We start from the raw sequence: 20,872 nt of genomic DNA, 5'->3' as shown, positions 1-20,872 counted from the left end.
TTTTTTTTATCAGACTTTACCTTGATATATGTATATGGATGTATGCATAAAATCATAGAACATATGTACTTGTATAAGAAGTTGGATTTTTTATACAATATTAAAATTCACTTCAGAGAACAGTATTCTGTGTAAAATTCTTAATCTTAAATGCAAGATATGTATACATGAGAAATGGCTAAGATAGGTATGAAAAACGTTGAAGCTCACTGATAATCAGGAAAATGCAGGTCAAAGCAATCAGCTTGGCAAAAGTTACTGTGTCTTGACGACAGTGTTGGTAAGGCTGAGGAAACATGGGGCTCCCACACACCGCTAGTGAGAACACAAACGGGCAGTCTCTGAGGAATAATCCGTCCCTACCTAGTAAAACTAAAAATGCAGCCCCACCCTGTACTCTAGCAACTGCACTTACAGGTATGTAACTAGATGATTTTAACACAAACATACAAGGAGGCCTGTATGAGACTGTTACTAGAGTTTGTAAAAGTAACAAATTACAAATAACCTAATCATCACCAGAGGGGGAACAGATAAATTGTGGTACAGTCCCTAACTCAGAAATACTATGCGACGTTTAAAAGAATGTACTCAATCTACATGTACATGGTAAAACTTGAAAACAAAGATAAATTTTAAAAGCCAATGGGACTTTCCTGGTGATCCAGTGGTGAAGAATCTGCCTGCCAGTGCAGGGGACATGGGTTCAACCCCTGGTCCGGGAAGATCCCACATGTCTCAGAACAACTAAGCCCACGTGCCACAGCTACTGGCTTTCCCGTGGTCTAGAGCCACAGAGCTCCAATGACGGGGACCACATGCGGCAACTGCTGAACCCCAAGCGCCGAGAGCCCGTGCTCCGCAAGAGAAGCCGCTGCAGAGAAGCCCGAGCACTGCGATTACAGAAAGCCCATCCCCAGCACCGAAGACCCAGCGCAGCCAAAAAACCACCATAATAATAAATAAATTAAAAAAAAAAAAAAGTCCTCCCAAAGGGCGGTGTAGCAGAGTAGAAAGACCATCTCCTAGGCCTCAATCTTATCTGGAACCATCTAATTCTTTCCAAGTATAAAAGTTGTGACTCGAGGTATTAAACCTTCAGTCTATATGTATATTTTAGTCCTCCATGCGATCATGCGATCCTGAAAACGGGTTTTCACCCCAAGTGTGGATCTGGGTTGGCGCTGCGTTTTGAGACGTGATCCCAGTTTAGCCCTTGCTTCCAGCTGTCTCCAGCCTGCTTTGCGTTGAGTCCTGGCTCCCCCTAGCGACTCTGGACGGCGTGCACACCAACACACGCGGCCGCTGCCCCTGCCCTCCCCCACGTACGCTTTAGCTGTTTAGGACATTTCACTGTACCGTTTTCAACTTTCTCCAACTTGGGAAGGAAGGTGCCTTCGTGGGAGACAAAACCTCCAACTAATCCGTTAAATTCACATACTAACCCAAGATATTTAACTTGAGAATTGTCTAAAATTTAAACTAGTTCCGGACTTCCCTGGTGGTACAGTGGGTAAGAATCCGCCTGCCAGTGCACGGGACACCGGTTCGATCCCTGAACCGGGAAGATTCCGCATGCCGTGGAGCAAGTGAAGCCCGTGCGCTAGAGCCTGTGTTCCCCAGGAGAAGCCACTGCAATGCGGCAAGAAGACTAGCCAACATTCACTGCAATTGGAGAAAGCCCGCGCACAGCAATGAAAACCTAGTGCGACCAAAAAGAGAAAAAAAAACAGTTCTCCATTTCTCGTCTGCTCTCTGTATGTCTCAGGTACAAAGGTTTTGCTTTCCACTTTCACTATTTGTGTGACCATCCCTCATCTAATAGTAGTAACTCAGGGCACTAATCAAGACGGTGGAGTATAAGGATGTGGAAATCATCTCTTCCCACAAATACATCAAAAACACACTGACATACGCAACAGTTCTCACAGAAGACCTACTGAACACTAGCAGAAGACCTCAGACACCTGAGAGGAAAAGACCTCCACACAACCCCGGGTGGGACGAAAGAGAAAGAAAAAGCAGGAGGGAACCTGCGCCCCAAGGAGGGAGCTGTAAGAGTCGCCAGGACAGAGAGGGAGCTTCAGAGGTGTGTCACAACCAGTGTGTGACAGAGAAAGAGACAGAGCTGCAGTCTGTGCGCCTGCCTGCGCTGCCCAGCCCGAGACGCACGTCTGCGGGCCCAGCTGGGGCCAGGTGCTGAAACCTGGGTTTAGAGCACAGAGCTGGGGAGAGGGCTGGGGCTTAGCGGCTCGGAGAAGCCAAGTGCCATTGTTAGGTGGGGGGTGAGGGCCTGCCGGAGCAGCCTCTTTCCTCCCTGCACCAGCCGCCTTCCCGGCAGGCTCCGGAATCAGGTGCCAGAGGGTTGCTCAACATAGGAAGCAGAGCTCAGGTCTCTCCCTGTGGCTGTGCCAGACGCAGACGGACACCCGCACTGCCAGCCTTGTAAACTAAGCTGCAGGATGTGGCTCAGTCACCCAGTTGTGTCTGACTCTACACATGCACTGCCTGCTTTGTAAACTCAGCACTGTGCGACATCCAGGTGGAAAACAGGTGCTTCCGTGGCTGAGATGGAGCTACTCTTGGCAGCTGTGGGCTTCCTGAGTGCGTCCCTGGGGGGCTAGGCTGGGACAAGGTCTGGGCTGCCTCCGTCGCTCCCCGACGGTCCAGGTGCATGACTCTGCGCTCCTGGGACCTGACTAGAGTGGATCTGTGCGGGTGGCCTCGTGAGCCCGCACACTGGTGACAGTGCAGAGCACTCTCCCGGCGGACAGCTCTGGTAGAGGAATACTCAGTGGCTCTTCTCCTGGTGGAAGCGCTCCAATTCTGCCTACCTCACACCACAGCTAAGACAGATGACTCAGAAATGGATCTGGGGGCCTCTACTCCAATAACCAGGGAACAGACTCTGTCCCCAACAGGGCTGTGGCAACCACAGAGCAAAGAGGAGGCCCCACTCGACATCCACTACAGACTGGTCATCACATCAGTCAGACTCCTCACCAAAGGAATATTAAGGCCAAGACACACCAAGGAGAGGCAGCAGGCATTCATACTAAACACAGGCCTCACATCAAAAATATTAAATCCATGCAGACTACACAGGAACAGTCCCACACATCCCTCCAAGATCACAGTAAATAACTGTTTCTCCTAAACTCAGAGTAAGAGAAATACAAGTAAAATGAACCAGGACCACTCGCAATTAAAAAATCAAGAGTACTCCCCTGAAAGAACAATGAAACAGATCTCTTCAGTCTGACAGACACCAAGTTTCAAAAAGGAGATAATGAAAATACTGAAGGAATTAGGAAAGTCTATGAATAGAAATGCAGATTACTGTAAAAAAAAAAAAAGAACTACAAACTATAAAGAGGAGCCAAGAAAAATCAGAAAACTCATTTGCCAAGATGAAAGCTAAACTAAAAGGCAATGAAGAGCAGATTGAATACTGCAGAACAAATAAGTGACCTGGTAGATTGCATAGAAATCACCCAATTAGAACATCAGACAAAAAGCCAGATAGGAGGGGAAAAAAAATGAAAGCATTATGAGACTGGTTCAGTTCAGTTCAGTCACTCAGTCGGGTCCGACTGTTAGGGACCCCATGAACTGCAGCACGCCAAGCCTCCCTGTCCATCACCAACTCCAGGAGTCCACCCAAACCCATGTCCATTGAGTCAGTGATGCCATCCAACCATCTCATCCTCTGTCGTCCCCTTCTCCTCCTGCCCTCAATCTTTCCCAGCATCAGGGTCTTTTCCAATGAGTCAGCTCTTTGCATCAGGTGGTTCAAGTATTGGAGTTTCAGCTTCAACGTCAGTCCTACCAATCAGACCGGCAGGATAATATAAAAATGTGCCAATCTACACATACATAGGAATTCCAGAAGGAAAAGAAAGCGAAAAGGAGGTTTTAAAAAAAAATGTATTCTAAGAAATTATGGCCAACAACCTCCCAAACCTAAGGAAAGAAACAGATATCCAGGTACAGGAAGCAAAGAGCCCTTCAAGTATTTTTTCTGACCACAATGACATGAAACTAGAAATCAACTGCAGAAAAAGAAATGAGGGAAAAAAATGGTTACACGGAGACTAAAACAACATGCTGTCAGAAAACCAATGAGTCAAAGATGAAATCAAAGAAACTAAAAAATACCTTGAGACAAATGACAATGAAAACACACCCATACAAAATTTATGGAATACAGCAAAGGCAGTTGTTAGAGGGAAGTACATAGTGATACAGGCCTTCCTCGAAAAAGAGAAAAATCTCAATCTTACCTATCACCTAAAAGAATCTGAAAAAGAACAAAATCTAAAGACAGCAGAAGGAAAAAAATAATGAAGATCAGAGAGGAGACAAATAAGATTTTTAAAAAATTGAAAAAATCAATAAAGCCAAGAGCTGGTTTATTGAAAGGGTGCTCAGTCGCACCCAACTCTGTGGGCCCATGGACTGCAGCCTGCCAGTCTCCCCTGTCCATGGGATTTCCCAGGCAAGAGTACTGGAGTGGGTTGCCATTCACTCCTCCAGCAGATCCTCCCAACCCAGGGATCAAACCCAGGTCTCCCGCACTGCAGGCAGCTTCTTTACCACTGCGCCACCTGGGAAGCCCTTGGAAGGGTAAACATGGACAAATCTCTAGTCATGCTCACCAAAAAACAGAAAACCCAACAAGAGAACGAGGCCTTCCCTGCTGGTACAGTGGGTAAGAATCCACCTGTCAATGCAGGGGATATGAGTTGGATCCTTGGACAGGGGAGACAGCATAAGCCAGAGCAACTATGCCTGTGTGTAACAACTGCTGAAGCCAATGGACCGAGAGCCTGTGCTCCCCAACAAAGTTGCGGCAGTGAGGCCCCAAACCGCAACTGGAGTAGCCCTTGCTCTCCTGCAACTAGACAAAGCCAGTGCCCGGCGATAAAGATCCAGTGTAACCAAAGTCAAAAATAATAAAAACAAAGGAAGAAATGAAAAAGAAGTAACAACTGATACCACAATGGAACAGAATACAGAGTCCCCAAATAAACCTACCTACCTATAGTCAATCGGGGCTTCCCTGGTTGGCTCAGACGCTTGCAATGTGGGAGACCTGAGTTTGATCCCTGGGTCAGGAAGATCCCCTGGAAAAGAACAGCTAGCTACCCACTGCAGTATTCTCACCTGGAGAATTCCATGGACAGCAAAGCCCGGTGGGCTACAGTACATGGGGTCACAAAGAGACAAAACTAAGATACCAATATGCTGACTTTAAGTTCAGCAAATACTCGACTTTTTGGATAGTGTATTGAAGGCATTCACATCTCCTGTGTCTCAATTCCTTTATCATCAAAAACTGCCTTCACACGTTGACTGACTCTAAAGTCAAAAAAACATTTCTAACACTTCTGCAAACTTAGAACCCAACACGTCCTGAGTATACCCCATCAGCAATATTCAACTCTATAAATCTAAGTCACCATTTTCCCCTAATTCCTTTCAGTGTTTCAAAGGGTATTAGATGTGAGAAAAGGGTTACACAGGACATACTTGGGAGATGTAGTATGTGGTATCCCCCCAATCTGAACGTCAAACCTACTTCACAGTACATCTTTTAGGACTGAAAATATATAAAACACACTTTGCGAAACTGTGAAACACTTTAGATCTGAGAATATTCTGAAGTTGTCCCAAGTATATTTTTCCTACAAAGGCTTCCCAGTGACAGACTTATTCAACTCTAAAATTATTGCAGGTGGTGACTGCAGTCATGAAAATTAAGACAGTTGATCCTTGGAAGAAAAGCTATGAACAACCTTAAGAAGTATACAAAAAAGCAGGGACATTACTTTGCCAACAAAGGTCCGTCTAGTCAAAGGTGTTTTTCCAATAGTCATGTATGGTTATGAAAATTGGACCATTTAGAAAGCTGAGGGGTGAGGAACTGATGCTTTTGAACTGTGGTGCTAGAGAAGACTCTTGAGAGTCCCTTGGACTGCAAGATCAAGCCAGTCAATCCTAAAGGAAGTCAGGCCTAAATATTCATTGGAAGGACTGATGCTGAAACTCCAATACCTGATGTGAAGAACTGACTCACTGGAAAAGACCCTGATGCTGGGAAAGATTGAAGGTAGGAGAAGGGGACGACAAGAGGATAAGGTGGACATGAGTTTGAGTAAGCTCCGGGAGTTGGTGACGGACAGGGAAGCCTGGCGTGCTGTAGTCCGTGGGGTCGCAAACAGTCGGATACGACTGAGTGACTGAACTGAACCGTACTACTACAAACCCTTCAGACAGACCTTGCTTCATTAAAGTTCAATAGAACTTCTCACCCTGTGAAAATCTGGAGGTGGAAGGAACATATTTCACTTAATCCTCTTTGCTACTCAGATTCAGTGGATTTAAGGTGGACTGTAAAACTGCAGTGCTGGTTAGATTCTGGGTATTGACCCTTGTTGCCTCTGACATACTCAACAAAATGACGATACCAGAGACTTCTCTAGTGATCCAGTGGTGAGGAATTTGCCTGGCAACGCAAGGGACACAGGTTTGATCCCTGGTCGTGGAACTAAGATTCGACATGCTGCAATTAAGTCTGTGTGCCTAACCGCCACTAAGACCCAACGCAGCCAAATAAACATTTTAAAAAATGACAGCAATATCCTGGGACTGAAATTATGAAAACTAAGTTTTAAAAATCAAGTACTGGAAAGGAATTCAGTGCACTCCCTTTATAAAAACAGGGAAAGTGAAAACTGGGATACTGGGCTCTTAACCCACAAGTTTTACCACTGTATCTTGATGCCCCATTCTCACTAATCTAGCTTCAGCCAAGTATACTGGGACAAGAAGAAATAAAAGTAAATAAATAACTGCAACGAATACAGTGTTTTTAAAACAAGCTCTGGCCAGTTTTATTAAAGAAAAATTGTACATGATTTACTTTTCACCAGTCTGTTCTGGCATGCTTCTAATAATATCAGAATCACCTAAAAAATAAAACACAGTAATTTTTACAACTTATTTAGTGGCAACTGGTAATCATCAAACTAGCAATGGTTATCTTCAAAAGTTATCACACTAGCTGTGCTACCATTTCTCAAGGTTGATCAGATACCTAGAGTCATAGACATTTCCCACACAAGATGTGTCATGTAAATCAGACTTGGTATATCACCAGCATTTATAAAACCAGACCCAGGCAAAGAACTAGGTCTGGGGACACATGCATGGTCTTAATATAGCGAATGTTTAGCCTGCCCTGATTATTAAAAAAATCAGAACAGCGAGAATATTCGCAGTAGCTTCATGAATTAGAAATTCTTAAGTTCAAAACACGATGTGTATTTGTAGGCCCTTTTTTCCCCCTCAATCTAATTTTATCCATCTATTCTCAGGCAGCCAGTAAGGACTGACTGCTTTCTTCTACTGTTTCACCTGATTATTCTCCCCCTTTATCATTTCACCTTTTACCAAGGCCCTAAGATGTAATTTCTTAGGTGCAGTATGAAATTAAACTCATGATCTCAAAGTAAAAAGAATTTCATTTATAACAAAGATAATTATGTATTGACATTCACTACTAACTCTCCATGACATAAGCCTGCAGGATGTCCCTTGCTATATGCAAATTCTCAGTAACTGAACGTAGGAACCAAAGACATTTGTATAGGAAGAAATCCTTGTATTACATCATAAAGGAAAAAGACTTATTTTATGACTGAAAAAGCATACCTGGATCAATGATAGCCAGTGTGCATACTCTGTAGTATTTTCCACATGCTGTGCCCAATTCAATATTATTGCCACTGTAGTGATGGACACCAGTTTTGGCCAACATGGCGTAATACTCTATTTCAGATTTCCTTTGGGAATTAAAAAAAAAAAAAGGCAAATAAATACCATACCAACTGACACAGATTAAATGTTACTTCTCTCATTAGTTCCAATGTTGTAAGACCTTCAAACAGTAAGCCATTTATTCTTCTTAAAAATATATTCATTATCCAACACCAACCATCCTTTGGATCCTCTACAGTATATATCTGTGCTCATGGAAAAAGAGGGTACAGAATAAAATCATCGTTTGCTAAGCATTTACTACCTGCCAGACACTTTATAGAATTCCCACGACAATGTCTAAGCCATTTCTATCACCCTCTGGTGCTCTGAGTCCTAGATGGAGAGTAATAGAACAGGTACACCTCAGATACTGCAGACTCCTTCCAGACGATTGCAATAAATCAAATATTGCAATAAAGCTAGCCACAGGAATTTGTTAATTTCCAAGTGCATATGAAAGTTGTTTAACCTATATGTAGCCTCTAAGTGTTCAACAGCATTATGTCTAAAAAAGAACCCCAATGTACATACATAAATTAAAATATTTTATTGCAAACAAACAAAAAAAAACCCCAACCATCACCTGAACCTTCAGGGAATTGTAGCAGTAACATCAAACATCACAAATTATAACAACAAAGAAAAAGTCGGCACCTACAGACTTATACAATGCAAGGTTGCCACAAACCTTCAATTTGTATTAAAAACAAAGAGCAACTATGAAGTGAAGAAAAGCTAAATGCAATAAAATAACAGGCATGCCATAGCCTTGCACTTGCCCAATTAACATTTTTTGTGACCACCAAGTAGGTAGAGAGCCATCAAGAAGCTTGTTAAAAATGCATCAGGCCCCAATCCAGATCCATTAAATCTGAACTTGCATTTAAACCAAATTACTTGAGACTGTATGTACATTCATGCTGAAAGGCACTGCTCTAATAGGTAAGTGTGAACTGTTTGAAGTAAGACCAAAGTTTTGGGATGAGATGCAAGAGAGCTCTCCAGTCTTTGCCCATTTGGTACAGACACCCTGTATGAAATGCTCAGAGGTTATGCATTACCACAGAAAATCAACAAGCACAGGGCTGAAAATATGGTTGATACTCTGCATGGTCCAACTTGAACTTATGTACACCTCATAAGATCAGTTTCAAAACAGTGAATCAGGCAAAAACTAGGTGAACTGGGAGCGTGTAGATCCACAAGCCAGCCTGAACTCTTCTATCTTAGCTTCTCTACACTACAAGTAATTGAGAAAATGAAGTCCCTTTAAAACACCTCAAAGTAGAAAGAACAAGCAAAAAAAGGCAGGACATAAGGAAAAGCCACTTACGTTTCTGCACTACCCTCAAACTTTGCCCTTCTTTGATTTCTGTCACACATTTCTCCTAACGAGAACCACATAGGAAAGACTATGAAGGGGAGAAAAATCAAGAGCCAAACACAACAGAAACCCTTAATCTATCCTGCAAATGTGTCCCTGTAATACAAATTCTACCTGACATCCAGTTCATGCTACCCAGATGCAAGCTCACTCTCCTGGATATTCCACTCAGGACGAACTTACAGTGGAAGACACACACCCCCAGGTTCTTTCAATTACCTCAAGGCTGGGCAGTTGTTGGCGAGGATGACCAGTTTCGCTTTGCCTTGTCTGATCATCTTCAGAGTCTGTTTGTACCCCAGCACGTACTTTCCACTTTTCATAACCAGCTGAAGCCTAGAGTTGATCGACTCCAGTGACTTTTTCTACAAAGCAAACATTTAATACCAACTTGAAGGCCTTGTTTGTAACCACTCAAAACTGGATCCAGGGACTTCCCTGGTAGTCCAATGGTTGTCTCCCCCGCTTCCAAGCAGGGAGCACGGGTTCCATCCCTAGAAAGGGCACTAAGATCTCGCAAGCCTCGGCCAAAAAAAACCACAGTGGATCCAGTTTCCTGGAACCAGAGCCCCTTAATAAATCTCCGAAGTAGAGGGTTCCAAAGCACTGAGAAGGTCTCTCGGATTCTTTCTGGAAGCCTCCAAGGCCAGCGGGAACGCTGTCCGCCCAGAGAGCTCAAAACTGCCCGCCCCGGCCAAGACTCATCTCTCCACGTGAAATAGGCTTCCGGCCCTGGCCTGCTTCACTCACCGTCTTCTTTGCGGCCACCATCTTCCTGCCTTAGATGCGGGACGCCCCCAACCTAGAACACAGAGGACAGGACAGGAAGTTTACGATCTGAAGTTCCAAACCGGCAACTCCCTGGGCACCGCGCGCTGCCAAAACCTCGGCCCGGAGGAGCCCACTCACCAAGAGCAGCCGCCAAGATGGCCGGGGAGTGAGAAAGGAGAGAATTCCCACAATGCCAAGCTCTTCACGGCGGGGCGGGGCGCCGTCACGCCGAGACCGGAAGCGGAAGCAAATGTCCAGCGGAAGAGGCGGGACACGAAGAGGCGGGCCCGTGCTGGTTACTCTGGCTGCTCACTCGTGTTCGGCTTTTTGCGACTGTAGCCCGTCAGGCTCCTCTCCGTGGAGATTCTCCAAGCAAGAATACTGGCGTGGGTTGCCATTTCCTTCTGCAGGGGCTCTTCTGACTCAGAAGTCGAACCCAAATCTGCATTACAGGCAGATTTTTTTTTTTTTAGCCGCTGGAGCCACCAGGTTTTGCAGCCGAGTGGTCTGAAGTCTCCCCTGGCTGCTCTGAAGCGGAGCGCTGCGGAACTCAGGGAAGTGCAGCAGGACGGGAGTTAGAGAAGCCGACTGAGAGTGAAGGGGAAGGGGCACTGGGAACAGGCGGCGTCTGGACCTCGGCCTCAGTGCCACAGAGCGCACCTCTGCCCGAAGCCCCTGCTCTTAGGAGACGCGGGGAGGACCCAGGTGCGCCTGAGCTCCTGGGACTATCCTCTGCCGCTGGCTCCCTTGAACTCACCTCTTCTGTAGCGTGTAAGCCGAATTTTCGGAGACAGCAATAGAACAGGTCTAACTAAAAATATTTTTGTTGTGAACGTTGGATATTGATTAAAAAAAAAAAATCCAGTGACGAATCACTCAGAATATTAGGCACAGGAAGTCTCACCACCACACATGCAAGCAAAAAAAAAAAAAAAAAAGGTAAAAATCAGACAAATAAGTAAGCTGTCATCATGTGTCAACTTTTAGGAGTCTGTCCTAAACAGGCAGTCACTCGTGCCCAAAGACATATGAGAATAGGGCTATTTGTTTCAGCATTAGTTTAAATAGCAAAACAAAAATGGAAACATCAGATGTTCATTATTCTTAACAAATATATGTGTTTGCATGTGCAGAAAAGTCATGGGACTTCCCTGGTAGTCCAGTGGTTAAGAATCCACCCTGCAGTGCAGGGGACACTGGTTGGATCCCTGGTTGGGAAAACTGGGATCCCACCTGCCACAGGGCAACTAAGCCCAGGCACCACAACTAGAGAGCCTGAACAGTGAAAGGAAGACACAGTCTAGGACAACAAAATAAATAAAATAATCTTAAAAAAAAAAAAAAGAAAGAAAATCCAAATCTTGGGAATTGCCTGGTGGTCCAGTAGTTAGGACTCTACGCTTCCACTGCAGGGACACAGGTTTCATCCCTAGTCAGAGGACTAAGTCCACATGCTGAATAGCCAAAAAAAGGAAAATTCAGGTCTGGAAAGTTAATCATTGAAACATATCTTTGGATGAGAGATGAGCAGAGTAGGTGGTGAAAAAAGAACATTTAATTGTACTTTATATGTCTCAGCATTGTTTGAATTATTTAAGCATTCATTGTTATGTAAAGAGCTCATTTTTAATAAAATAGTGGTTGATTTAAATAAATCTTATGAAACTTCACTTATTTCTTAAAGCAGTAATTTTCAAAGTATGGCTTCCAGATGACCAGATTCAGAATCACTTTGATTCCCAGGTGTGTGAAGAAATCCTTGGATGTGGGGCCTAGAAATCTGAGCTTAATAAGCAACCTCTTTGATTGTTTCTGTTTTATGTATTTATTTGGCTGCATTGGGTCTTAGTTGTGGCACGTGGTATCTTTCATTGGGGTGCCTGGACTCTAGCTGTGGCTCGGGGTTAGTTGCCCTGTGGCATGTGGGATCTTAGTTTCCCTACCAGGGATCAAACACGCATCCCCTGCACTGCAAGGTGGATTCTTAACCACTGGGCCACCAAGGAAATCCCTCCATGGTTCTTAGAAATACTGAAATTTGAGAAGTAAGAATGAAATAGCCCAGTTGGTTTTGAGGAGTGCATGCTTAGATAAAGACACTAATGGTGCCTTACACTTTTATAACGAGCTCTGTACTTTGAATGTTTTTTAATATCTACTTTTCCTCACAGTAATCAGCATAAATATTACCCCCATTTTAGAAAGTAGATGATTAAAACACTTGAGGTGACTTTTCTGATGCTTTTCATTTGATCATACCAAGTTTCTGGTCCTTAATATATGTCCTAACAATACTTTTTTGGTGTGTAATGTCCTTACTATATTTTAAAGGAAGATCTTAGTTGCTTTCTCACAGGGATCTTACCATGGTTTTGTACTGGAAGCCAGGGATGTCTAAAGCACTCATTAATTCATACACTGTTATATATGAATCATGACCACAAAATGTTTGAGAATTTTACCTACAGAATCCTAACTGATCTTGTTATATCTCTTTGGAGATAGGTTTAGGTTCTTGCTGCTTCTGTTTAATACCTGCAAGACTTGGGTCAAACTGTCTAACTTCTAAGCTTCAGTTTCTTTATCAAAAAGCTAGAATGATAATCTCTACCTCGTGGTGGTGTGAGGATCACAGTAAACGTAACGGTGTATGAATCGCCCAGCACAGGGCCATGTACAGTGGATGTTAGCTTTCTTCCTCAGTCCCACTCTTGTCTCCCCAACCTCCCCACCACAACCACTCACACACACCCAAAGTCATTCACTGCATTGCGAAACCCAAACACTTGTGGAAGAAACACTTGCCATGCAAGAATGACAGCCAAATCCTTCGGCTTGTGAAGATTTCAAAACTATTTCCACACTTGTATTTATTAGTGCTGGAGTCGGCAAGCTTTCTCTGTAAAGAGCCAAATAATAATAAAGATTTTAGACCCGGGCTGTATGGTCTCCGTGGCAACTACTCAACTCTGCTGATGCAGCACAAGAGCAGTTAGACACAGTATGTAAATGGATGAGCATGGCTGTGTTCCAATAAATCCTTTACAAAGTCAGGATTTGGCCTGCACGCCATAGTTTGTTGACCCCTGTGTTGGAAGATTACTTTTATTTAAAATAGCTACTTTAAGTCATCCCTTTTCTAAAGAGATAAATGTTGAAGTATTTTATGGTGCCCCCTGCAGTGGAAGCCCAGAGTCTTAACCGCTGGACCACCAGGGAAGTCCCTGCAACTTTCAAATTGCTGAATAAATGTAAATAAAATCCTAAAATAAATGTAGATAAATAGATGGAGTAAATGCAGCAAGTGAAAATCACTCAGTCGTGTCTGACTCTGCGACCCCATGGACTGTACAGTCTGTGGAATTCTCCAGGCCAGAATACTGGAGTGGGTAGCCTTTCCCTTCTCCAGGGGATCTTCCCAACCCGGGGATCGAACCCAGGTCTCCTGCATTGCAGGCAGATTCTTTACCAACTGAGCCACATGAAAGCCCAAATGCAGCAAAGAGTTAATAATTGTTGAATTTAAAGTGGAAGATAAATGAGTATTCATTATACTATTCAACTTTTTGTGAGTTTGAAAATCTTCATACCAAGAAGTAAAAATACAGTGTATCTTTTACACTTACATCACATCTCATTTTGCAATAATGACATTTAAATATTCAGGGTTATAATTTCAGATTACTATAGAGATGGGCTTCCCAGGTGGCACTAGTGGTAAAGAACCCGCCTGCCAATGCAGGTAGATGTATGAGACGCGGGTTCCATCCCTGGATTGGGAAGATCCCCTGGAGAAGCATGGTAATCCACAGGACCTGGTGGGCTACAGTCCATAGCATCGCAAAGAGTCAGACACAACTGAAACAACTTAGCACACATGCATGTGTTTTATTTATTTTTTTAAATTGAAGGATAATTGCTTTACAGAATTTTGTTGTTTTCTGTCAAACCTCAACATGAATCAGCCATAGGTATACATATATCCCCTCCTTTTTGAACCTCCCTCCCATCTCCTGCCCCATCCCGCCCCTGTAGGTTGATACAGAGACCCTGATTGAGGCTGAGCCCTACAGCAAATTCCCGTTGGCTATCTATTTTACATATGGTAATGCAAGTTTCTCAGAGAAGACAATGGCATCCCACTCCAGTACTCTTGCCTGGAAAATCCCCTGGACAGAGGAGCCTGGTAGGCTGCAGTCCATGGGGTTTCAAAGAGTCGGACATGACTGAGTGACTTCACTTTCACTTTTCACTTTCATGCATTGGAAAAGGAAATGGCAACCCACTCCAGTGTTCTTGCCTGGAGAATCCCAGGGATGGGGGAGCCTGGTGGGCTGCCGTCTATGGGGGTCACAGAGTCGGCACGACTGAAGCAACTTAGCAGCAGCAGCAGTGCAAGTTTCTATGTTATTCTTTTCATACACCTCATCCCCTCCTCCCCTCTCCCCATGTCCGTAAGTCTAGTTTCTAGTTCTGTTTCTCCATTGCTGCTCTGTAAATAAATTCTTCAGTACCATTTTTCTAGATTCTGTATATATGCATTAGAATACAATATTTATCTTTATCTGAATTACCACTCTGTATAATAGGTTCTAGTTTCATCCACCTCATTAGAACTGACTCAAAGGCTTTCCTTTTATGGCTTTTATGGCTGAATAATATTCCATTGTGTATATGTACCACAACTTCTTTATCTATTCATCTGTCAATGGACATTCAGGTTGCTTCCATGTTCTAGCTATTGTAAATAGTGCTGCTGTGAACATTGGGATGCATGTGTCTTTTTCAATTTTGGTTTCCTCAGAGTATATGCCTAAGAGTGGGATTGCTGGGTCATATGGTGGTTTTATTCCTAGTTTTTAAGAAATCTCCGAACCGCCTTCCACAGTGGCTGTATCAATTTACATTCCCACCAACAGGGCACCCTTTTCTCCACGCCCTTTTCGCCACACCCTCTCCAACATTTATTGTTTGTAGACTTTTTGATGCTGGCTATTCTGACTGGTGTGAGGTGATATCTCATTGTAGTTTTGATTTTCACTTCTCTAATGCGTGCAATGCATGCATCGCAAAGAGTTTTGAGAGTGGTCACTGAAGCTCACTGGTCAGAAGTTTAACAGCTCCACTGCATTGCCAAAGAAACCATGTGTTCAACTGAAATATGGCTGACTAATAAAAAGGAATGAGGGCTTCCCAGGTGGTCCAGTGGTTAAGATCTGCCTTGCACTGCAGGAAATGGGTTTGAGGTATACAGGTATTCATCAAACTATTCAACCATTTGTGAGTTTGAAAATCTTCATACCCAAAAGTCGAGGAATGTGTATGTTTCAAGAAAGGACTTTGTGGACTTCCCTGGTGGTAGGGACAGTGGACGGAAATCTACTTGCCAACGTAGGGGACATGGATTCGATCCCTGGACTGGGAAGATTCCACATGCTTCGGAGCAACTAAGCCCATGTGTTCACAACTACTGAAGCCAGCATGCCTACAGCCTGTGCTCCATAACTCCCTAAGAGAAGTCACTGCAGTGAGGAGCCCTCACATAGCAACTAGAGAAAACCCATGAGAAAAAGCAACGAAGACCTGGTACAGCCAAAAATCAATAAATAAAAATAAATTCAAAAAAATAAAGGACTTTGCCATCCAGACTTTATTTTATTGTTCCTGGATGCTAGTCTGAAGCATTTCAGAGTGATTTAGAAGGAATACCAACAGGTCAACGTGACAGGACAGGCTCTCTAGTTCTCCTTCACCAAAATCGCTGCTCCAAGTTTCTGACAATTCTCCAGGCACCTGTGTTATTGTGCTTCTGGTTTTCACTTGGTGTGAGAATGAAAAGTGACAGCCTGCATTCCCTGTTAGAGCAAATACTAACAAGTTCATTTGATATTCACTGGTTCAGTACACTGGCCCATCCCCTTATTGTGAAGCAGTTAAACCTATCATGTTCATTACCATCAACTATTACTTATTCATTGTCCAGATTAGGAAGGAGCTGGTTGGTTACTTGGAATTCTACTTGTCTAACTCAACCTTCATATTCTTCAGTCACCGTAGGTGTTAAAAATGCTTAGAAATATAGCAGGGAGAGGAAGGGACAGTGAATTCAAGTGAAAAGACCCCGTAAACTCTGTGAATGTTGACGGCCTTTCAACTAACTAAACACATATACACTGATACATGAATTCTGAACCTACAGGGGACAAGAAGGAATGAATCCTTACATATTCCTCTCTACCATTTCTGCTTCCACAATCATGAAGAATCCAAAATAATTTCTTCTATACCCATTCCCATTCAGACTGGGAATACTCCAGACTGCACTGGATTAAAAATAGGCCAGAGAAACACTTTCTCCTATTTTCTTAAGAATCACTTGTCCATTTCTTAAAAAGCATATGCTTTTTGTACTCTTGGATACAAAGAAGTCAGAGCACTTTATTCATTATTTTACTGTGGAAGAGTGACACTTTTGGAAAGTAGATTGGTGTCTATAAAGGCTTACTTGGAGAAGGAAATGGCAACCCACTCCAGTATTCTTGCCTGGAGAATCCCGTGGATGGAGGAGCCTGGTGGGCTACAGTCCAGGGGTTGCAAAGAGTCGGACACGACTGAGTGACTTCACTTCACTTGTATTTCTTAGAATCAGTTGTTGAAATTTTAGTAGAAATGGAATTCCTGTCTAAATGTTCACAAAAGTATGACACTTTACATTTTATTTTTAATAATTTGAAAAGTCTGCCATTTGGGACCTCCTTGGAGGGGGGTGGGTTGTCCAGTGGTTAAAATTCCATGATTCCATTGCTGGAGAACTAAGATCCCTGGTTAGGGGACTAAGATCCCAAGTGCTGAATTGCTCAGCCAAAAAAAAAAAATAATTTTTTTCTTAGATTTAAAAAAGAAAAGTCTGCCATGTACTGTTATCCTTAATAAACCTGTAATGTATAGACTAAGACATTTTTTTTGTTGTTTTGCTTTTAACTAGAACTTAACTTAATTCTGTAACACCACGTCAGGCTGATCAGAAAATGTCACTGATTACTTAATGGAGTAAAAGAGAACAAATGCAATTTTGTGACAACATCAAAACATGAGTATGTCTAAGAAAAATGGTAAAAGGAGTCCTTGAAGGTAAGAAGATTCATGAACTATACCTCCAAGATATAACACCTTTAAAATCACAGTATCAGTTATGATTCAGTATTATCAAGAAAAGACTAAAGGAATAAGAATGAGTGTGGTCTGTGAGAGGGAAGGTAGCAGGCATTGTATCTCAGACTAGATACTTATTTGTAAGCAATAAAAACAAGTTAGCTCAGTTAAGCAGAAATGTGTTTTGTAGTCTACCAAATGAACAAGACCCCATCTAGGAATACTGGTTATGAGGAAGCCACACTATTGATTAGTCATTAATTCAGAGCAAACCACAGGAAAGCACCCCTTCAAAAGTCCTTTATTTTGACTATAACCGAGGGCCATCCCATCATTCTACAGGTTTACCTTCTTCTGGGTGATGAAATATAATGAAAGACCAGTAAATCACATAGAAATTAACCTATTACCTTACTTGTCTCGTGGTAAAGTGAGTTTTTGAAAAGATATGATACTAAATAGTGTCTTGATGGATGTGTGATGTCCCTAAATTGATGATGCTGTTAGAGGCATGATGAGCAGAAAATGCAAACCTAATCCAGTATCTATTACAATAATGATTCTCCACTGTCCCCAAAGAGGTCGAGTCACTCTTCCATGAAGAAGATCTTAAACAGGAAGCATAGCATTTCAGAGGCTTACAGCTGGTCACTCTTGCTGCTGCTGAATTAGGCACTCAGTCAGGTAAACCATGGTAAGTGGTCTGAGCCCAGACATGGTTTCTATCCCTGTCATTTTATCCCTGAGCCCACTGAGCAGGCATGAGGATGGCCCATGAGAAAGACTTCCTAACATACACAAGGCACTTGGTGGCTCAGATTATTGTTCACTTGATTATAAAATGCTTCCTCTGAAGGAAATGGTTTGACTAACAAATTATCTCTGAGGAAAAGTAGGATACCCAAGTCTACTCCTAAAAAGATACTTAATAGGCTCAGTAAGCCCTGGTTACTCCAATACTTTGGCCACCTAATGCGAAGAGTTGAGTCATTTGAAAATCCCCTGATGCTGGGAAAGATTGAAGGCAGGAGGAGAAGGGGACGACAGAGGATGAGATGGTTGGATGGCATCGCCGACTCAATGGACATGAGTTTAGGTAAACTCTGGGAGTTGGTGATGGACAGGGAGGCCTGGCGTGCTGCGGTCCATGGGGTGGTAGAGTCGAATACAACTGAGCAACTGAACTGAACTGAAACCCTGGTTTAGCATGAAAGCATTAATACTCAAGTTATGTATTTATGTTTAATCTGTGAGTTATTGCATCTCTCTCTCTCTCTTTTTTTAATTTCTTTGGCTGCAGGGCATATGAGATGTTAGTTCCCTGACCAGGGACTGAACTCATACCCTCTGCAGTGTAAGTTTGGAGTCTTAACTACTGGACCAGCAGGGAAGTCTCTTGCACCTCTTTTTGTGACAGTGGAGTTTTGAAATTTTTCACTATCTAAATAAAATTAAATGTGACTTAAAAAAAAAAAAGAATCATCTGAAGTGGGAAGAATCATCTGAAGTCAGCTATGACCTGACTTGTACCCCTATGCCAAAGTCTTATTTCAACCTAACCCACACTGTGACTCAATCTGGAGTTAGGGTTTTCAGGAGTTAATTAAGGTTAAATGGGGTCATAAGGTTGGGACCCTAATCTGATCTAACTTAATGAGAAGAGGAAGATCTATCCCCTAACCCCTCTTATGAACACACAGTGAGAAGGCTGCAATGCACAAGGTGGAAAGAAATCGAACAGGCCAGGATCTTGGTCTTAGACTTCCTAGGTTCCAGACATGTGAGAAATAAGTATTTTTTTAAACCACCCAGTTTATGGTGTTTTGTTATGGCAGCCCAATCTAGTACAGGGCCTGATAACATTATATAGCACACAAATATTTCCTAAATCTAGGCCTATTCCACATTCCTCTCTGCTAAACTTCCTGGTACCAATCCTGTAATTATCTTCTTAACAATCAGCTCACAAATCCCTTCAAGGGAAGAAGAGACTGGGTATCTATGAAGAAATACATTTGACAACATTACAAATATAGATTGTGATTCTTCTCCTTCCTCTGTCTGGGGTTACTGTGCCCATGGGACAGAAGGAAGGAGAAGAATCACAATCTACATTTGTAATATTGTCAAATGTATTTCTTCATAGATACCCAGTCTCTTCTTCCCTTGAAGGGATTTGTGAGCTGATTGTTAGGTGGTCAAGGTGTCAATGAGACTTGCACTGCAGAAGGGCGACAGAGATGAAGATGGAGAAAGAGAAAAGAGAGAGGGACCAGGAGAAGGGAGGATGGGAATGAAGGGAGGGAGGAGGAAGACACCTCTAAACATATGCTAAAGACCATGGCTATGTATCCTATGACCCATATAGGGAAACACGACACATTTCAGGCAATTAGTGCATCAGATAAGTAAAGATGATGTTATGGGCCGAATCATGGCCTCCTCCCAGTTCATATGTTTAAGCCCTACCCTCCTATACCTTGTAATGTGGCAATATTTGGAGCTACTGTCTTTAAAGAGATAAGTAAGGTAAAATGATGTCAATTCAATATGACTGGTGTCTTTATAAGGTTACTGGGACACAGAAACAAATGGCAGGAAGACCATGTGAAGGTACTGCCATCGACAAGCCAAGGACACAGGCCTTCAGAAGAAACCAACCCTGCTGATGCCTTTATTTCAGACTTCCAGCCTCAGAACTGGGAGGAAACAGATTTCTGTTGTTTAAGGCACACAATCTGGTACTTTGTTAAGGCAGCCGTAGCAAATTAACACAGATGGTAACATAGCTCACTGAATAATGTAAAAATAAATATTTATTTATTTATTGCTATAAATAAATGAATAATAAGTGGAGGGAAAGGGAAAGTGCTTCCTTAGAGTAGCATAATGAGAAATTAGGAAATTACAAAAATCACCATTTAATAATCATAGTTGTAATTGATCCAAGCAAGACTATTAATGCATGCTAAAAGTAGCAGATAAAAGTTTGATGAGATAAAGGATACTTAGTGTTAAACTCTCTTCCCATATATTCAGTTCAGTTCAGTTCAGTCGCTCAGTTGTGTCTGACTCTTTGTGACCCCATGAACTGCAGCACGCCAGGCCTCCCTGTCCATCATCAACTCCCGGAGTCCACCCAAACCCATGTCCATTGAGTCGGTGATACCATCCAACCATCTCATCCTCTGTCGTCCCCTTCTCCTCCTGCCCTCAATCTTTCCCAGCATCAGGGCCTTTTCAAATGAGTCGGCTTTTCACATCAGATGGCAAAAGTATTGGAGTTTCAGCTTCAACATCAGTCCTTCCAATGAACACCTAGGACTGATCTCTAGGATGGACTGGTTGGATCTCCCTGCAGTCCAAGGGACTCTCAAGAGTCTTCTCCAACACCACAGTACAAAAGCATCAATTCTTTGGCGCTCAGCTTTCTTTCTAGTCCAAACCTCACATCCATACACAACCACGGGAAAAACCATGGCCTTGACTAGACAGACCTTTGTTGGCAAAGTAATGTCTCTGCTTTTGAATATGCTATCTAGGTTGGTCATAACTTTCCTTCCAAGGAGTAAGCGTCTTTTAATTTCATGGCTGCGATCACCATCTGCAGTGATTTTGGAGCCCAAAAAAATAAAGTCAGCCACTGTTTCCACTGTTTCCCCATCTATTTGCCATGACGTGATGGGACCAGATGCCATGATCTTTGTTTTCTGAATGTTGAGCTTTAAGCCAACTTTTTCG

The 20,872-nt window shown here is 42.9% G+C and overlaps 1 protein-coding gene and 1 non-coding gene across 3 annotated transcripts; both read right to left on the bottom strand.

Moving 5' to 3' along the window:
- Window positions 1-6,871: 6,871 nt before the first annotated feature.
- On the bottom strand, window positions 6,872-10,187 carry RPL30 (ribosomal protein L30). 2 transcript variants are annotated; one of them, XM_068983751.1, is made up of 5 exons: window positions 10,118-10,187; window positions 9,959-10,010; window positions 9,428-9,573; window positions 7,717-7,847; window positions 6,872-6,971 (listed from the first exon to the last, which is right to left on the bottom strand). In XM_068983751.1, exons 2-5 carry the CDS (start codon window positions 9,977-9,979, stop codon window positions 6,922-6,924), a joined length of 348 nt encoding a protein of 115 aa, XP_068839852.1. In that variant the 5' UTR covers window positions 9,980-10,010; window positions 10,118-10,187; the 3' UTR covers window positions 6,872-6,921. The 2 variants fall into 2 exon arrangements, with proteins under 2 accessions (XP_068839852.1, XP_068839851.1); XM_068983750.1 differs by lacking the exon at window positions 10,118-10,187 and having other exon boundaries at window positions 9,959-10,105.
- LOC138088852 (small nucleolar RNA SNORA72) lies at window positions 7,151-7,283 on the bottom strand. Its single transcript, XR_011145759.1, has one exon. It is a non-coding gene; the product is annotated as a small nucleolar RNA SNORA72 (small nucleolar RNA).
- Window positions 10,188-20,872: the final 10,685 nt, after the last annotated feature.

This window comes from Capricornis sumatraensis, chromosome 11 (genome assembly GCF_032405125.1).
Source record: "Capricornis sumatraensis isolate serow.1 chromosome 11, serow.2, whole genome shotgun sequence".
In the NCBI taxonomy this organism is placed as follows: Eukaryota; Metazoa; Chordata; class Mammalia; order Artiodactyla; family Bovidae; genus Capricornis; species Capricornis sumatraensis.
The sequence above is the reverse complement of the archived record's forward strand: the minus strand, read 5'-3'. Positions and strand labels throughout refer to the sequence as shown.

What these genes read in the sequence shown, in the direction of transcription:
- RPL30 (XM_068983751.1), bottom strand. Translation starts at nt 9,979, where the DNA reads ATGGTGGCCGCAAAGAAGACG. An exon ending in TGGTGGCCGCAAAGAAGACG is followed by an intron (nt 9,574 to 9,958) that starts GTGAGTGAAGCA and finishes TTTGCTTTGTAG; the next exon opens with AAAAAGTCACTGGAGTCGAT. An exon ending in AACAACTGCCCAGCCTTGAG is followed by an intron (nt 7,848 to 9,427) that starts GTAATTGAAAGA and finishes TAATTCCCAAAG; the next exon opens with GAAATCTGAAATAGAGTATT.